Below are 19,527 nucleotides of genomic sequence, written 5' to 3' on the forward strand. Positions count from 1 at the left end.
CCCATCCCGGGTTTTCTTGGCAAAGTGGTTTATTTCCTTCTTCAGCTCATCTTACAGATGAGGGACTGAGGTAATCAGCGTTAAGTGACTTGTCCAGGGTCACAGGGCTAATAAGCGGATTTGAGGCTGGATTTCAACTCAGGAAGATGAGTCTTCCTGGTTCCCAGCCCAATGCTCTAACCACTGCCCCACCTAAATGCCCAACAAAATATGTATTAAAATATCTAATTAATGGATTGACAGCAGGCTTCTGTCAGAAACCAGAGGAAAGATTCACATGTGGATAGGTACAGCTTTGGCTATCTCTGCCAAGAGAACTCCCCAAAAAGGAGTCATGAAGAGTTGGGTGTGACTGAAACGACTAAACAACAAAACACAGCTGCAGTAGCGCCACGAAGCTTAGGCCTAACATCCACAACATGGATGGAATACATAAGCAGTTCACTGGTTAACCCTCTCTTATCACATGACAGCCCAAGCACACGTTTCCTTGATGATGTCTATTATTTTAAATCTTCTTCATACTTCTTTATTTGTTACATATGGCAGCTGGTTAACACCCACCATATTCACTCCATGAACCTTCAAGTGATACTGAGTTTTAATTCCCAGATAAATGATCCCAATCCCTGACTTGCATCCGTATAATACTGGTTGGCTACAAATATTAAAAAGATGGGCTTATTTCTAAGAAGCATGGTGACATTAAAGGGGCATTACAACGTCTTAAGGACAATCTATGCCAATATCCTCTTCCTTTTTCATCCCGGGTCCAAGCACTGTCTACTGCAATGAATGAGAGTGAAAGGCAGGGAGAGGAGACGAGTGTGTTGAACAGCAGATAGACAGCTACCCAGACCTGAATTTCAGCCTAACTTTTCAATATTGTAGGCAACTCTCCAGAGGGCAGAGAAGGGACTGAGTAGTTTTTCCTCATATGGGAATTCACTGTGTCAATGAAATTGCAGATCCAGTCTCTATCCTTATAAATATTTAAGCATGAGCACTATGCATTGTTCATCTAAGTGCCTGTCATGATCTCAACAACAGGCATTCTTTACCCACTTGGTTTTTCTAGCAGATGGTTAAGCCGAACTGGAGTTATTATGAATCTTGACCAGGATGCTTTGCAATTTTCAAGGCTAGCCCAATATCATATGCAAAGAGCAGCATTGGGAAGATCTCATTATTCACATAGGCTCCCTCTTCAATATGGACCCTGCACTGGATCTGCCACGATTGAGGCAAATGACCTTAATATACATGTGCCCCTATCTCTTATTTTTCCCATGATTAATAGAGGGTTAAAGAAGAATCTCTCTTGCTACATCTTTTCATGAAATATTCAATAATTTTGAGGCATTATGGGAGACTCTATTTTGTAAACAAGCCTACAAAATTTTTTCATAACTATCTTCTATCACCAAAGAATAGAACCACCACACTTGGGCTCTGACATCAGATTCCCAGATGTCCTTCTGGTGAAGTTAAAAATTGCATTGAAGACAATAAACAGCTGGATTAGACCTAGTGTATACACAGACCTGTGCTGGGCACAAATTGCGATTGTAAGGGAATTGTGAATCAAGGTATCTGAGAAGGGGAAAGATATTACATTGTGGAAATAAGTATGGACCTGTACTGAGAATAAGAGCAGCAAGGTGGTGCAGTGGATAAGAGTGCTGGACCTGGAGTCAGGAAGACTCATTTTGGGAGTTTATATGTGGCCTCAGACACTTAGTTGCTGTGTGACCCTGAGGAAGTCATTTAAACCAGTTTGCCTCAGTTCCTCAACTGTAAGGTGAGTTTGAGAAGGAAATGGCAAAACAGTCCTGTATCCTTGCCAAGAAAACCCCAATGGGGCTCATGAAGAATCAGACACAACGGAAACGACTGAACAAAAAGCTGAAAATGAGAGAATATCAACCACTTCCAAACTGTGTACTTACTTTTCCACCTATATACAAGTTCTATGAAAGTAATCTATACATAGAAAACTGAGTCAAATTTTTAAGAATACAAGTCATTTCCCAATTGATAAATGGCTAAAAGATATGAACAGGTAGTTTTCTGATGAAGAAATTAAGGCTATAATCATATGAAAAAAATGCTCTAGGTTACTATTGATTAGAGAAATGCAAACTGAAACAATTCTTCAGTACCACCTCACATCTACCAAACTGGCTAATATGACAGAAAAGGAAAACGATGAATGTTGGAGATGTGGGAAAATGGGCACTAATGCATTCTTGGTGGAGTTATGAACTGATCCAACCATTCTGGAGAGCAATTTAGAACTATACCCAAAGAGCTGTAAAACTGTGAATACTCTTTGATTTAGCAACACCACTAGGAGGTCCATATCCCAAAGAGATCATAAAAAAGGGAAAAGGACCCACATGTACAAAAATATTTGTAGCAGCTCTTTTGTGGTGGCAAAGGATTGGAAATTGAGGGGATGCCCATCAACTGGGGAATGGCTGAACAAGTTGGAATAAGTGAATGTAGTGGAATACCATGATGCTATAAGAAATGATGAGCAGGCGGTCTTCAGAAAAACCTGGATTTATATGAATTAATGCTGAATGAAGTGAGCAAAACCAGAACATTGTACACTGTAAGAGCAACATTGTGCTACAATCAACTATGACAGGCTTAGTTCTTCTAAGCAGCACAATGATCCAAGACAGTTCCAAAAGATGCATGATGGAAAATGCTATCTACTTCCAGAGAAAGAACTATGGAGTCTGAATGCAGATTTGACGCATACCATTCTTTTTTTTTTAGTAGTTTTTCCCTTTTGTTCTGTTTCTTCTTTCACAATTTGATCAATGTGGAACATGATTGAATGTTTAACATGATTGCACATGTATAACCTATATCAGATTGCTTGCTGTCTTAGGGGGAAGAGTAGAAAAATTCGGAACTCAAAAATCTTACAAAAATGAATGTTGAAAACTATCTTTACATTAATTAGAATTAATGAACAAATTAATAAATGATTAATTAGAAAAAAAATTCTATTTACAAATAAAAAAAGTTCCTTTAAAAAAAGATTCGGTAGAGCAAAATACTGCCTTAAAGACTTTTCTGTAGAAAGAGAAATGTGAGCTAGATGGGAATACTATCAGGATTCGAAATGTAGTCATTATTCGTTCTAAGTCAACTTGGAAAGAGGTTTCTAGCAAAGTGCCTCAGGTATCTGTGCTGTAGAACATTTTAGTGACGTGACACAAAACTGGGGGGAGTGAAGGATGGGGGGAAGCTAACAAAATGGATAACAGCTAAGATCCAAAAAGATCAATTTAGGTTAGAAAAATGAGCTGAATGACTTTCATAAAAATCAACGAAAAAACATTTATTAAGTAGTATGTGCCAAACACTATGCTAAATTCTAGGGATACAAAAAGAAAAATCAAGATACAGTTGCTATTTATTTTAACTTTATTGTGGCCAACTGTGACCTCAGACTAAGACCCCAGGGAGTCTTTGAAGACAAACCACTGGGGGCATTCTCAGGGCCTCAGATCCTGCATCTGTAAATGAGGAAAGTGAATTCTGAAAAATATTCCTGAAATCAAGTGATCCTTCAGTTTTAATTTATTGACCATGCTGTATTCTACTTCTGTGATAGGAAGTGAAACAGTAGAACTGGAGAACTGCAAAGATTTGGAAGATTTTAACATTGGTACAAAGGCCAGAGATTGATTTGGGGGAGCGGACTTAAGGAGTATTAACCTTACACGAGTGCTCTTACTGTTACCTTGGAAAACCTGAGGAGTAAGAGGATGCAAGAAAGGCAAAAAATACTTGAGTGAAGTAGGCCAGACATGGTAAGGGGCAAGAGAAAGGAAAAGCAGATGGGTGCATGGCTTTCAAAATCTAAGAAAGATGTAGCAATTGTTTTTCAGTTTTCTGAGAGAGCTACTAATAAGACTCACTTTTAGCACATATGGAGAGCTGAAAATGTTGTAGGGACCTGGATAGACTGTGAAATGTTTATAGAAACATGGTCAGGTGAACATTTTTGACGTTCAAAGTGCATGCTGGTTTTTCTATAGAAGGTAGGTCACCAGGTGGATGGGATATTCACAACTGATAACACAATGTAGAACGGTTTGCTTTGGTTTTCTGTTAAAGAGAGGGAGAGAAGTAGTAAACTGGAGAGTGCTGGCCTCAGAGCCAGGAAGACTTGGGTTTAAGCCTGCCCTCTAACACTTTCTGACTGTTAGACCCTGGACAAATCATAGACTACACATTTCAATGATGCTGATCTGTACTGGTAGTTTTCTTGTATCAATGAAATCAGAAGTGCAGTCTCTAACGTCTATCTTTTCTCTATCAAAGACAATGGTCTTCATACTTGCCAGGATGAAATAAAAATTTCCAATTGCTACTCAAAATAGCAACATAGTAATTAAACAATTGCCCTTGGGTTAAAGTCATTAGGACCAAATGAATTGCAAGTATGTAAAAAGTTGACAGGTGAGCCACAGGGTTCCTGATCCTTAACGGATGATGGAAGACCACAGAAGGGCAAATGTTTCAAGTAAAAAAAAAAAAAAATAGTGAATGAGTTTGCAAAGTATAGGCCAATAAACTTGACTTCAATCCCTAGCAAAACTCCCACAATGTATCGTTAAAGGGATGGTTAGCAAATATCTACAGAGAAGCAATGATTATGAAAAGACATTCAGACTAATCTAATTTCCTTTGATAGGGTTATTCAACTGCAAGATTAGTAGAATGATGCAGTTTACGTAGTTTTATCAAAGAATCTGACATCCTATCATGTCATTCTTGTGGACGAGATGGAAAGATGTGGGATAGGTGACAGATAAATTCGTAAATGTTTGAAAGGCCAAACTGAAAGGGGTCATTAACAGTTTGATTCCGACATTGAAGGTCCATAGCAGTCCAGGAAAGCTCTACTTTGCCCTGTATAGTTTAACATTTAAACAATAATTTATAGAAAAGCCATTAAGACATACTTATCAATGTTGCAGGTAACATAAAGCTGAGAGGAAGAGCTAATTTACTGGATTGCAGTCAGAATTTAAGATTTCAATAGAGTAGAAAATTGAGTTAATTTTCTAGTAACACAAAAGTCGTACAGTTGGGTTTAAAAAAAAATCCACTTCACAAATACAAGATGAGGGAAGGCATAAGGAGACAGTAGTTCACCTAAAGCTAGGAATAACAGAAAGAACAAAAACAGACAAGTCACTCCAGGTGAAAATCTACCCAAATATTAAGGGAAACGAGGACAAAAACATGATTAATCGGAATGCTAGGGGAATTCAATTTAAAACATGGCAGTGCAGATCAGGCTAAATTTGACTGACACACATCTGTTTTTTCTAATCTAAATAAATTCAAACCCAGAGAACCTGTTATTTGTAAATTGCTTTGAAAGTTGGAGGAAGATTTTGATTGTATATGTTAGCTGGAATTCACTTGATCGAAGTTATAGTCTAGATTATCTCTCTTAAGCAGTTTTCCAGATGGCTCTAAAATCTGCATTTTTCTTGTATCCTTGTGGTTTGGCAGTAATAATTACATAATTGAAAAAGGGAAAAGAAAATAAAAAAGTTCCTCTTTTCCATGGTCATCAATCTTGGAAGAGGAGAGTCATAAAGGAAAATCTTCCTTTTTCTCTAATGATGCTGGATGCTATATTGTCCTGGGTAAAGTTTGGTGCTTCAGACTTTCAAGTGCTCCCAAGACATGCTTTTTATCTAGTCTTTGAAAGTAAGAGTTTTAAGTCCTTGAAACTTCTGATGGGGAAAATACAACAAATGATTAACATTCATTTACTGAAATATTTGAACCAAATATATTGTGTTCAATCTAAATAAAAAAAAAAAAGGTTAAGACTAATCCAGTTGAATATTGCACATCCCTGGTACCTAAGTCAGTTTGGGGGAATAGTCTTTTGTGAAGCTGACATTCAATGTTTTGAGAGCCAACTACCTTGCTCTAAACAGTGGGAAAGCTCAAGCCATAGCAACATAAATCAAAAGAATAGGAACAGGAAGATAGAGATGAAAGTCTGTAAGAGTAAATACTATTTTTAAAAACGTAGCATTAAGGTCAATTGAATTAAAGGGCCAATTAACATGATAAAATAGTTGCCCTCTGACCTTCTAAAAGGGAACTATATATTTCATTATATTCTGAAATAAAATTCAGGTCTATCAGGAGATTATGTTCCCTTTTCCTTCAGTTTATGTTGAGGTTAAAAAAAAAGTGAGTCTTAAAATTTAGATAAAAATAAGTATTTAAATATTCCACATCTTAAAAAAACATACCCAATATGTAAATTCATTTAAAATAAAATGTGCTTCAGAAAGTCCTTTCTGTTGACATTTCAGGAAGGAGGAAAGAGATAGAAAAAGATATGCTATGCATAACTTACAATACTGACTTCCTAGAGTATTAAGAATTAACAGTAAGAGCAATTAAGGTTAATACTCCCTGTGGGGGCACAAGCTAATCTTGTGCATAGGCTAATTTAAATTTGAGGTTCCCACTATACTTACCATAGAGGATGAAGTCCACACCCCATTGCTGCTCTCAGCAAAAGCTGACAAGACATCAAGGCTTCCCTTAGCTCTCCTAGTTTCTGCCGCTGAAAGCAGAGCTGACAGGTGGCAGAAATTCCCCAGCGCCTGTCTATTACCACTGGGAGCTGGGGCATTTCTGCTGCCCATCACCTGCTACTCTGAACAGCAGCCAACAGGCAGGAATGGGGGCTGAGGAGATCTCTGCTGGTCAGCAGTAGCTGGTGTGAGCAGGACATGGGGGATTTCTGGCACCTGTCAGCTGCCAGTATATCCAGTCTGTACGTTAATTCCTATTTTGAAGATTTTCTTAATATTAAAAGGTCAACTTCTATGTGTGGTCTATGGTACTCAGCAGCATGTAGGTATGCTGTTGTGGTGACAGGATGAAGTTTCCCAAAGGAGGGTAACCTGTCTCATATAAGCACATTTTAGGAAAAGTTCCATGTCCTACCCTTTAAGGGGTGATGCCTTGAACAGAAGTTCCAGCAGTTTGCAGAATGACTTAAATATGTTATGTACATTTGCACTGAAGTCTGATCGCAAGTATGCATTCTGGTTCTGTTTACATTTATGCTCTCACAGCTATTTTCTTCCCTGACTGCTAAGTAAGCCTGCGTAGACAATTCAAGTGTGGTTTGACTGAGTATATTACTACCAGATGATTCTTCCTAAATACCATCACTTTCATCAAGTCAGTCGATATTCAAGAATTATTCTATTATCTCTGAGATGTTGTACTTAAACACTTTTAGTTTTAATACTGAAATGATCCTAATGGAAAAAATGGCCATGAGAGAAAGCACTTATGTATAACTTCCACCCTCATCAATAAAAGCAAGCGCATCTCTGGCGGAAGATGCAACAAATGTCACTCAGACTGTGTTTTAACAATCATAATGTCAAGGGGAATTTTTCCGGGTGGGGAGAATTTCTTCTTTTTTTAATAAAAGAAAAGGGAAAAAGGAGGACGTTTTATTGATAACAAGCAAAACATCTTACACGACACAGCATTCTTTAAAGGCTTTTTGAAAAGCAGTTCTATGTATACACTGAATTTACACAAAAACTTCAAAATCAAACCATAATGAAACCAAATGGAAGTATTGGGTAAAAAATTTAGATTTTTATCAAACATTTCACGCTGTATTAACATATTTTTTAATTAAGAAAATAAACAGTGTGGACTTAAATATTGCTCTGCATTATCTACATACAAACACAGAACTAATTAGACTATAAAATAAAATCCATTAGATAATGAGTGTCTAAAAGAATGAAACATATTACCAGAAATGATAAATTTACATTTCAATAACTGACACCCAAGATATTCTTTTAAACGAAGACCTTTTGGCACATTTCTTAATTACACGCAGGTTCTTTTTCTTTCCCCTTCTCCCTCGGAAAGAATTCTGGCAGAGAAACCAGGGTCCTTGAGTCTTTGAGGAAATATTAAGTTTGAAGTTAACCAAAGAAAATAATTTTTAAAAATCCAGCATCACATTAGGAATTATTTACTCCCATAAAGCAAAATGAAACAAAACAAAGCTATCATTTGCTCAATTTATTTAAACAAATCAACTTAGAAATGTCACTGAATTAAACAAAACTCTGAACATGTAAACATACTGCCATGTTCCTGAAACAGATGTTAACACCTGTATAAAAGTTAGCAATCACTATTAGGAAAGCAGTTCATTGATAAAGGCCAATCTTCAGCAAAACTAAAGTCATTTTGTTTCTCTACCCTTTCTAGCATTCGTAAGTCAATACTATCAAACTGCAGTCAAGTAAAATAAGACAATATTGGATGGTTGGATCAGTACCATTGGTTACAGCTGTTACAAACAATTTCTCTTAGCACATAAAAACAACTAAGCCAATCGCATCAAATAATTCATGGCTTTTTTTTCTTGATCACAATTCACTAAGGGATGTTAATTATGGTCCTTGTCAAACACATTTGGTAAAGGCTATTTACAGTGTACATGGCTGAGCATGCACTATTTATAGATACAAAGATACCTGCCAGTTCATTACAATATAATTACACAGTGCCTGAAAATGGAACATTTCACACATCATTTTAATCAATACAGTTTTTCAAGTGGGAAATGTTCCTTATTTAACTACAACTGCAATACTTACATGAAAATTCTTATAAAAACACTAATCCCCCCTCAAGAAATTTAGATGCATATTCTACACACTACAGGTTAAGGCAGTAAAAAAATGTATTCCTGATAACTGGAGTTCTTGACAATGTCAATTAAAGCTGTCTGATTTTAGTCTTCCATTCTCTATCAAAAGTTTGATGTCTTGTATAACTAGTGTGTGAATGATTTCAATTTTAAAGTCAAAAGACATTTTAGCAACAAAGAGAACAGAGCTGAAGCTGGTAAAAATAACTGCTTGGGAAAAGGTGAATTAGAGTTTGACTAAAAGAGTTCACATCATTAAAAATGAGCAATTAAACATTAGCATGAACTTTTAAAAGGAAACAACAGGAACAAGACCATATACACACAGTTGAGTTTTTGTAATATAATTAAAAATATACTGCACTTTGGAGAATTCAAGTAATTTAAGACTATCAAAAATAACTTCATGAACCATACTCAAGTGTCAATTGCATTTCTGATCTTTTAATTGAAAGCATTTTTTCTTTAACTGTCAACTAAACCATAAAGGCTCAGCTAAACAAATGACAAATGATTCTGTATTTGCACTTGTGACTCCTGTAATACACACTGCTACCAAAAAAATATGTAAAATGTGGAAGATTATGCAATTAATCAAAGCACTTTGATTTACATGTGAAGCAAATTCAAATGGTAGACAATCCACTGTTTTATAGCCAACCCTTTCTCTAAACATTCCTCTAGTCCTCAGCTGCAGATGAGACAGAACACAATCTGTTGTAAACAGGGCACTGTTGTAAAACCAGGAGATCTATATTTTTAAAATAAGATAGTTCATAAAATTGAAAAAGACTCCTAAGCGTCTTCCAGCAATGTAGCATGTTCTGCTGAGCTCTTAATTCCGCAAATTAACTTTCCTTTGATTCCATTTTAATGATGGTTGCATTCACAGCAGTTTTGTCTTTAAAAATCAGTTGAAATTTATATAAAATTCTGTACATGTTCACAAATTATTGCATAAACAGCATAATCTTCAAGACAGTGTCTGCACAACACATGTCCAATACAGGATAAAACATTCACGTTTCTCGTCTAGCTTTTTTCTTCTTTTTTACTTGTTTGGGAGATTCCCAGCTAGCTTCAGACTTGGCTAAAAGAGTGGCAAAACATAAAGGAAAAAACTTAGATAAAATACCTCTCCATGCTTCATAAGAGCTACAACAATAAAAAATGCAATAAAATCTTCTTTTAAGAATTCTCTTGTGACAATTTTACTAAATTTATGTTTAATTTCTTAGGTGCTTTGTTTTCAATATTCCTTTTTCCCTACTACATGTTTTTACTATTTAAAAGATTTTTATAATTGCGCTTTTAGAAGAAAAAGTATAGTAATTGGTCCCAGCCCAATACAAATAAGCAATGCAAACCATTTCGGGGAATTCATTATTTGCTAAACTAAGAAAACCTATCTACTTGTAACACATTGTGTATATGAAAAATCAAGAGTAAGTCAAGTGTTCATCTCTATGAAGGTTCCTTTAACAATCTTACTCTGACCCCTGTCCTAACCAAGAACTGTCCCAAATTATCAATCTTTTCTGACTACTGGGCACTTAGTCAAGAAAATTCTTCTAATATTGGGTTCTTTGGAGAGTCTTTAAGAGGATCATAGAATAATTTTAGAACTGGGAGGGACATTAAAATGAGATGCAATTTACTGAGCCAAATAGCGCCAGGGTTCCCAGTAAGAATCCCAACAAATTAAGAATAACAAGGGAAAGCTAGTGTTGATGTGTTTTGAATCTGACTGACAATCTAACCCTTCCTACCTAGTTGTCAAAACAATAAATACCTGAAAACGTTAACTAAAATCCTGGCAGTACAAAGGAGCTGTATAATTTGAACCCCGACCCCTTCAACTGCCTGTCCCCCTTCCCCCTTGCCCCTCCCTCCTTTATGAAGGTTTACTTACTCTGGGAAGGAGGCACACTATTCTGTTTAAGATTAGGCTTGGAAGCAGCTGTCTCTTGTAGCGTCTGGGGCACTTGGGAAGGGATCTTGTCAGATTCATTTTGTGATAAAATTATAGATGGCTCGGTGGAAACAGCAAGTGGAAGAGTCTTAACAGGCTATTTAGAAACACAAAGTTGTAAAAAAAAAAGATTTCTTGCGTAATATAATATTAAACACTCAATTTTTTTCAGAGGACTTTCTTAGTAATAATGCACAACTGACAACTGATCCTAACAAAGGTGCAGTGATTAGTTTATCTGTAGAAGCACAAAGCAAACATTCTTGTCCTTTAAGTGACATAAACAAAAATTAGTTCTTATTCAAAGATCCAACTGGCTGAAATTTAAATTTAAGGAAGGTCTTTATAACATACAGGTATGATAGGTTTAACAAAGAACAGAAATTTTCCTTCTTTTTCATTATTTTTAAAATTTGGTTAATTTATATTGGAGTTCTTTGGCCCCTCCCACTGACATACTGTTGTGCAGAAACAAGTTGGCAATTAAACTGCAGCTCTATTAATACACCTGATTTTGACATTAGTTATTTGCAGATTTACACACACACACACCCACCATTAGAGCAAAGAAAAGTAGTTAATCAAAACCAACTGATTGGGTCAGAAAGTCCCTTCAGCACTGCACACTGCATTTACATCTCCCAATTCTAGAGTGAAGGAAGGAAGACATGTTTCAATGTCTTGTTCTCCAGTAACAAGATTGGTTATTGTGGTTAAAGAGTTCAATTTGGTTTTAGTGGATCATGTTTTAGTGTATAATGTCTCCTGGTGTGTATGTTCATAAAAGTCTTCCCATTTCTCTAGATCCTTCCCATTTGTCATTCCTCATTCCCAATCGATGAGCAGCTTTGTTTCCTGCTTTGTGCAATCACAGTAAATACTGCTATGAGCACATTCTGTCTGTGCCTCCTTCCACCCCCTTTTCCAGCTTTTTACCTCTAAGCATGTCCCCTGGGCGGAGGGAGGAAAAGGTATCTGTCTGGCCCGAGACAGGCAACACTGTAAGCTACCCCCCCTCCTAAGAAGCAGCGATGAACATGGAGTAATTCTCTCAAGTCAAGGAGCACCAGCAGTTCTTGTAGTTTTACTGACGGAGAAAAACCACGTATAAAAGTGGACACTGTTGTGGCTCCAGCTCTTTACAAGCGAAACTTGACTAGAGAAAACCCTGTCTCTGGACTCTGCCTACACAGTCTGGCCATATGCTCAGCGGGCAGAGCAGAGAGACTATGAGCTTTACCCTCCTCCCTTCAGACAAGGAGGCCTGGGAAGCAAAAAGAAACTTGGTTTGAATAGTTGCTCCGTGGAGATGTCACCCAGGGGTCAAGACAGAGGAGGAGCAGCATTTGTAAACCTTCCCTATCATCTAACATGATTCTAAAAGAAAGAAATCAAAGGCATAAACATAGGCAAAGGGGAGAAAAAAAACCTATCCCTACTTATTTATAGCACGGTATTATTCACTGAGAAAACAAGAAATCAACAAAGAAACTAACTGAGGCAATTAATAGCTTCAGCAAGTAGCAGGATAGAAAATAAGCCCATGAAATCTGTAGCATTTCTATACATGCACAACGAAGGCAAGGAAAAGAAAATAAAAAGGGAAATCCATGCAAAATAACTGTAAAATACACAAAATATTGGGAAGTCAATCTGCTTGAAACTTGTATAAAAACAATGTAAAATACTCTATAAACAAGGAATTTAAATAACTGAAGTGATATTAAATGATCGAGGATGGGCTACATCGATACATATTAAAAAAATAACAGTACTATCTCTGACGGTTAGTCGCTAAATAAAAACATTGGTGTATTTCAGTTGACAATTGTTAAATAACCTCATTTAATGATGTTGCTAAATCTCCAAATGCTGGGATTACTTCCTTCTAATTCAAAACATATATGCAGAATTCAGAAAGAAAACAAACACCTAACCCCCAAATAATTTACTGTTTTAATTAGTTTTAAATCAGTCTTTAGAAACCTTTGCTCTTAGAAGAGCACTGTCTCTCTAAGGGACTCCCTCAGTTATGCAAGTAGCATGACATTTTCAGTCACTATTTAAAAAAAAACAAAACTCATTCCTTAAAGATATATTGGGCCTTGAAGAAACCAGGTCTTACAAAGACCCACTGGATGTAGGTAAAGGGCCATATGGCCCAAGTACTATTGTCTCAGCATGATAGGCCCATTATTTTCCTCTAATGAAATGCCCCTCTCTTGCTTCTGCCTTCCTGCAAAACCACTAGCTACATTATCAGTACCTTCGACAAAATATATAGGTCTCTAAAGCCCAATTTAAATTATAATTATTACATTTCCTAAAAAAAGGAATTGCCAGCCGGATAGAACTTGATGTAATTTTTGAACACGGGCCATGCCAACCAAACATCTGCATCCTTACAGAGGTTCCCTCTAAGCCACCACGGCTCATCTCTGACTTCAACTGCTGAGTCTGCAAGGCTTTGGTTCATAAATAACAGAAAATTACCTGGCTACTTTTGATGAGTACGTCAGGTGGATCACTAGTGCTCATGGTCTTCAAAGAAGGATCTTTTTTCTGTTTTGGATGGACTTTAGAGGTGTCCACTGGAAAATCTTCTCTAAACTCTTTCTCTAATTCTTCTGTATCCTGTAGAGGGAAAATGTCCAAATGTCTTAAAAAGAATGTTGACAGTATTAATGAAATTAGTAAGACTAATAATGACAATGATGGTGATAATAATAATAAATGATTGGATTTCTATATAGCACTTTAAAGTTTTCAAAGTGTTTTACACATTTTATTCTCATAACCGCCCTGGGCCATAGGTACTATTACTGCTCTCCTTTTACAGATAAGGAAACTGAGGCAGAGGTAAATGACTTACCTAGGGTCACATACCTAGCAAGTGTCTGAGGGCGAACTTGAACTCAGGTCTTCCTAACCCCAGTTCCAGTGTACTAACTACTACACCACCTGGCTGCCTGGGATCTATAGTTCACAGGTTAATAGATAATTGCTGCTTTAGGGAAAAGTAAGTCTATAAGCTTATGCACAGTCATTTTCCCCTTACTCCACTGGGTTTTAGCTGTTCTAGACAATTAAGATTATTAGAGGGCTGACCTAAAAATAGTGCTTTCCAAAACAATTAGATGGAAACGAAACTTAAATATCAATTTCATATTTGGTATTTCATGCAGTTCAAGTCCCTAGTCAATTATACTATCATAAGTACTATCTTTTGCTTTACTATTACTGACAAAATTATAGTTTATGACAATTTTGAAATCACATAAAATTTCCATTGTAATCAAGCCACACTAAATTGCTATAGTTTATAGACAGTGCCTGAAAGAGGATAGATGAAAGAAAATCAGAACCATTATTTACTGGTATAGGAAATATGAAGGGGGAAGCTTCCTTAACCAATATAAATAGGCAACTGAGTTTTAGAGTGCCCTGGGGCACTGAGAAGACCAGCCTCATGAAAACCCAGGTCTTTCTGAATCCAAGGCTAGTTCCTTATTCACTATCCCATGCTGCTCTTCCAGGGCATGCAGACATTTATTGAATTGCTTGCCTGTCCATTTATTTGCTTATTTAATAAAAGCAAATACAATGTATATGCAAACAAAAACAGATGTCAGCTTTGATATTCTGACAATAAATTGCAGAGTTACAAATATGTAAGTGGACAAAAAAACCCCAAGAAAACAAAGCCTAGAGAGGACAATATAGGTATGCCGTTCTGTTTCTCTGTACATAAAAGAAATAATTAACTTCATGATGCTGTTCTGAGCTATTTTTATTAGTAATAAAAATATTCAACATATTTCAAAGTACCATACTAACCATGTTTTGGGGAGTTATATTTTTTTTAATAGAGGAAATAACTGTTAAGGTCAGTGGTAGCTATAAAGCAAAAACATGCTCAAGGACAAAGGGAGATGATACAGTATTATTTTTGCTTTGTGAATTCATGTTATCTAAAACAGAAAACTAGCTGCATCAGAAAGCAATGCCCAATGGCTGAGGGCAACTAACTACTTTGTAAAGTCTAAGAACATGACATGGCAACTTAAGGCCCTTGCTTTTTCCACCCTTAGTTCAGCTCCTTGATTTTATGACCTCTACCAGATCAGGTATCAACAAATAGGAACAATTTTATTAAAACAAATAAAGTAAATGCCCAAATATTATCAACACTTTCCAACACTTCTGCAATGTTATCTTTTCTTAGAGACTTGTCCAAAGTCATCCATGTCTTCCTTGATAGCCAATCCTCTATGGCTTCTGCCCTGCTGTGCTACTCACCTCTCTATTATAGTCACCTTTTAGCTATCACTTAATGTTAGAAGGAGGCAAAGACTAAATAGGAAATACCACATCCTAGTTACCTGTGCAGCAGAGTTAGTCTCTTCACCTTGCTTCTTCTTTTTCTTTTTCTTCTTTTTAGATTTACCAGATGCAGAACTTTGAAGAGGCACATCTTCCTTTTCTTTATCATCATCTGAAAACTAATGTTGAAAATACAACAAATTAAACAGAACCAATGAGATTAACCCATAATATTTAAATATTAAAAAAACTAGGGATAATCTTATCTTTCACATTAAGCATTTTTCACAATAATCTTTTTATAAGAACTAGAACTGGGACTTCTGGGTAATGTTAGCACCAAGAGGACTATAAACATCTTTTCTGATCCCCACAATCTCTCAAGCTTCTCCTAAAACTGAAATTATGTGCCACAGATAAAGCTACTTTAATTACCTCCATGGTCTAGGGAACCCAGAATTCAAAAAAAGGTTAAAAACTCCTCACAACAAACTATGAATTGATGCACACTGACTCTGAACTCACTCAGCACCCCTCCCTTCACCTCCTAGACTATTGGCAAGAAGGCCATATTAGCAGACCCAAGGAAGGGACTTGTAACAAAACCTAATCCCAAATCCCTGTCCCCCTTTCTCTCTTTCCAGTGCTGTAGAAACCTCACCTCCAGACTGAAGAAGTTTGCTCAGGCAATGACAGACAGCCTGAAAGGCAGCAGACCTTTAGAAGCAAAAGCCTTCTGAAAACCACAACCCCAAAGCACCAACACTACTGTTCTGCCTAATGGACAACTTGAAGAACCAGCATAGCAATCCTGACAATGTTGGGGCAGACAACCCTCCTAGCCCCAAGAGAGCCCAGGACAACATATCTTGGCTGTTTATTGGGGAGGGAGAACAGGGATGCAGAAAAAGACAATCCACCAGGATGCTGAGCAAAAGAACCTAGCACCTGACTGGGGCCAGTTCTCACCATTCCAAAGTCACTACTGAAGCTGCTGACCTGAGAATTACAGAAATCTATAAGGATGCTGAAATACTTTGAAATCCAGTCCCCAAGAAAACCACCATTAGAGGGGGTCAAGAATCAGAAAGTGAACAGGAGAAAATCAAGGAGGAAAACAAGAGAATGAAATTATGAAAGATCTCAGGAAGAAGAAAACTCAAAATCCTTGAATATAAGCGGATGAATCAACAAAGAAAACATTAACAACAGAAGGAAATATGGCCTCTAGATCTAGAACTGAATACTGCCAAACAAAAGGAAATGATCCAACATTTGATCAGATAGAGAACTCTGTGGAGTAGGAAGACAGCATGGAACCACAGCATACTGTTCCTGAGTGAAACAAAAGAGAAACCAGAATTACGAGCATGATTTATAGCCAGTAGAGCAAAAATAATGAACGGAATAGAAAAACTGGAATCTGCAACATCAAGCCTCACCAAATAGACAAAATAAAACAACAACAGGTTGGGAATGTAAACATGCAAAACTGAAGGGCAACTTAGAAGAAGAAAAGCAAAAAGCAATTAACATTAAGAAAAAAACATGCTCATTATGCAAGCAAAACCACTGATCTTGAAGACAAGATACATAGAGAAACCTAAGGATGATAGATGTCTCAGAAAAATGTGACAGGATGAAAAAAACCTCAACACAATAAAAGAACTGCCCAGAACTTCCGGACATAGAAAAGGAAATACCAATTAAAAGAATTCACAAATCAACTCCAGAAAAAAGCAAACAAAAAACAATACCAAGGCTGCAAACTACAAGATACATAGTGGTTAAATTTAACAATCCATTTCAGAAATAAGTATTGCAAGCGATCATGAAAAATACCGTCAAATGCAAAAGGAAAGCAAATTCAAATAATGCGATATTATTCTGCACCCACCAGAAAACGTAGGAGGGCATGGAATAATGTATTCCGAAAAGCAATGGAACTCAGGATGCAGCTGAGGTTGACATATTGTGCAAATCTAAGCTTAACCATGATTAAAAAAAAAGATGTTCAATAATAAAGAGGCATTTGAAACATTTTTAGAGAGAAAACAAGAACTGAAGAGATTATTTGCTTCTTAAACACCCCAGACAACAGAAATGCAGGAGCAATGAATAAATGCAGCAGCCAAGGACAGAGACTGCAGAGAGGTCAGTAAGAAACCTCTTTTTAAATGTACACAAGAAGAGAGAAGAAAAAGGCCTAAGTTCCTATGGAGGTAAGAGTGGAGTAGGGCTGGGGCATTATGGACAGAACCTGGCAATATCTTCCTTAGACATGAATCGATATTTGAGTTTTTTTGTTTGTTTTTGTAGGAACTATATTACAATGAGAGTGTATGTGAAAGGGGGCAGGAGTAAGGCAATGGAGAGGAATGCATGATGAGCTGGGGTCAAATCTAAGGTTAGATTTTGTTGTATTAGAAAGAGAAGAGCCTACAAGACAGTGAGGAGGAGGGGGTAAGGATTTAAAAGGGGAGGGAAAGGAGGTCTTGCTTTGGTAGTGGGTTCCACTGATGACTACACCAATGGATGAAGAGAGATAGTCTATGAAGGGAGATGGGGACCTTGTGCTGGGTGTGGTCCAGAGGATTTGACATTTGAAAAATCTACTTTGTGGAAGAGCATGGACATAGGGAGATTTCCAGGAAAATGTAGAAAAAAGGTCAATAAAAGAAGGTGTAGATTAGTGATGGGGTAGGAGACCTACTATGAGGCAATGTCCTCTCTGACATCTGTAATAGGTGTCACTATTGTAGGATTGAGGCACAATGGAAAATGGGGTAGGGTGGGGGGGGCAAGCTCTACAAAGCAGTGGCAGAAACTGCCTAAAAGGGAGATTCTAGAATGAACTTCAAGTTTTGATTGAATGAGGACTACAGAGAAAAGCAGGAAAGAAGATAATTATTATAAAGGTCATGAGTCAGAGAATGAGGGTTGCTAGTAGACAGAGAAGATGGATGATAAAGAGAGAAAGAAACTTTTTGGGAAGGTGCAAAAGTGAATTTGTAAAACTTATGGACAGGTCTAGTTGAAAGGGAGGTGAAAAAAGGGGAAATCTACTTGAATAAGATGGGGGAAAAAGGAGGGAAGGATTATACAATTTGTCGAAGTAGAAGAGAAAAAGGAACTAATAAGCAAACCCCCAAAGGGTTAACAAATGAAGAGGGATCAGGAGAAAGTGGAACAGGACCACCTGAAAAAAACATAAAGGTAAAGTAAATGAAGGAACATAGTGCTATGCAAAAGAGGAGACAAAAAATAACTTGGAAAAAAATTAGAGACAGATGGAGGACAATATAAACCTAATTCATAATTTTAAATATAAATGGATTAAACAATCAAATAAAATGAAAGTGACAGAATACAAAAGAACGCAAAATCCTACAACCTGTTGCTTACAGGAAATACATATCAAAAACAAAACAAAAAAATTCCTCACAAAATAAAACTAAAGCAATGGAAAAAATTTACTATGCATCAAGCGACTCTAAAACCAGGAATTCCCATCATGCTCCCTGACAAAGCAAAGGCAAATATTCAAAAAATAAAAAGGGATAAACAATGAAATTACATTATGCTGAAAGGAACTTTAGACAACAAACCAACATCAATAATAAGGACATATGTTCCAACAGCCTTAGTAATGTGGAGGGTGAAAAATGAAATGATTGAGGAAATAAAGTTTAAGCTTCCATGCGTATTGATTCATCAAGCAATGCATGCCAGTGGCATAACACATTAGGACCTGATCATCTTGGCTTGGGCTAGATCCCGAAAAGGGGGGAAACAGACATTTATACGTTAAAAAAAAAATCAAATAAAGCCAATTAACTAAAAGGGAAAAACACAACATTAGATGTATAATTGCGAGAAAACTCCTTGCTTCAATCTCGGGATTTGACTGGGTTTCTGGTCAACATAACCTAGATCCGTAATTAACGGTCTCTAAGAAGTGGTTCAAGACGATCCAGTTTCCTAGCCACACAAGGCTAGGTTCAAACAATACAATAAGTTTTCTGACAAAACAGATTTTGGATAAGACCCATAGCTAAACAGAAAGGGAACTGAGTAGCTCCAGAACTGAGTCACAAAGATGGAGTCAATTTCCATGATTAATCACTTGCTGTGCTAATCCTCTCAACTCCCTCAGCATCCAAATTCACACAGAAATCATTTTCTGAGTTACAAGAAGACACAGTCACACAAAAGGACAGGGAGCTCAACAGTTCTCTCTCTGTTTTGGATTGTCTAACCACAAAGGAAAAACAAAAGGGAAAATATAGAATTGAACAAAATCTTGGAAAAGCTAGAGTAATAAAGACTTATGGTGTCTTCTAAATGGGACACAGCAAAAGAATATGCATATTTCTCAGTACCACATGGAGCTTCTACAAAAATGGATCATGTACTAAGATTTGCAAATACACTGCAAACAAATGTAAAAAGGCAGAAATAGTTA

General features: G+C 36.8%; 1 protein-coding gene across 4 annotated transcripts in view; it reads right to left on the reverse strand.

Moving 5' to 3' along the window:
* Window positions 1-7,524: 7,524 nt before the first annotated feature.
* Window positions 7,525-19,527, reverse strand: part of MTDH (metadherin) — a 65,123-nt gene continuing 53,120 nt past the window's right edge. For all 4 annotated transcript variants that reach the window (XM_036754129.1, XM_036754109.1, XM_036754138.1 and 1 more), the window contains 4 exons: window positions 15,122-15,241; window positions 13,233-13,373; window positions 10,680-10,836; window positions 7,525-9,857 (listed from right to left, as the gene is read on the reverse strand). In XM_036754129.1, coding sequence (XP_036610024.1) covers window positions 9,787-9,857; window positions 10,680-10,836; window positions 13,233-13,373; window positions 15,122-15,241 — 489 coding nt within the window. In that variant the 3' untranslated portion in view covers window positions 7,525-9,786. The remainder of the gene's footprint in view (window positions 9,858-10,679; window positions 10,837-13,232; window positions 13,374-15,121; window positions 15,242-19,527) is intronic.

Source organism: Trichosurus vulpecula, chromosome 1 (genome assembly GCF_011100635.1).
Source record: "Trichosurus vulpecula isolate mTriVul1 chromosome 1, mTriVul1.pri, whole genome shotgun sequence".
Classification (NCBI taxonomy): Eukaryota; Metazoa; Chordata; class Mammalia; order Diprotodontia; family Phalangeridae; genus Trichosurus; species Trichosurus vulpecula.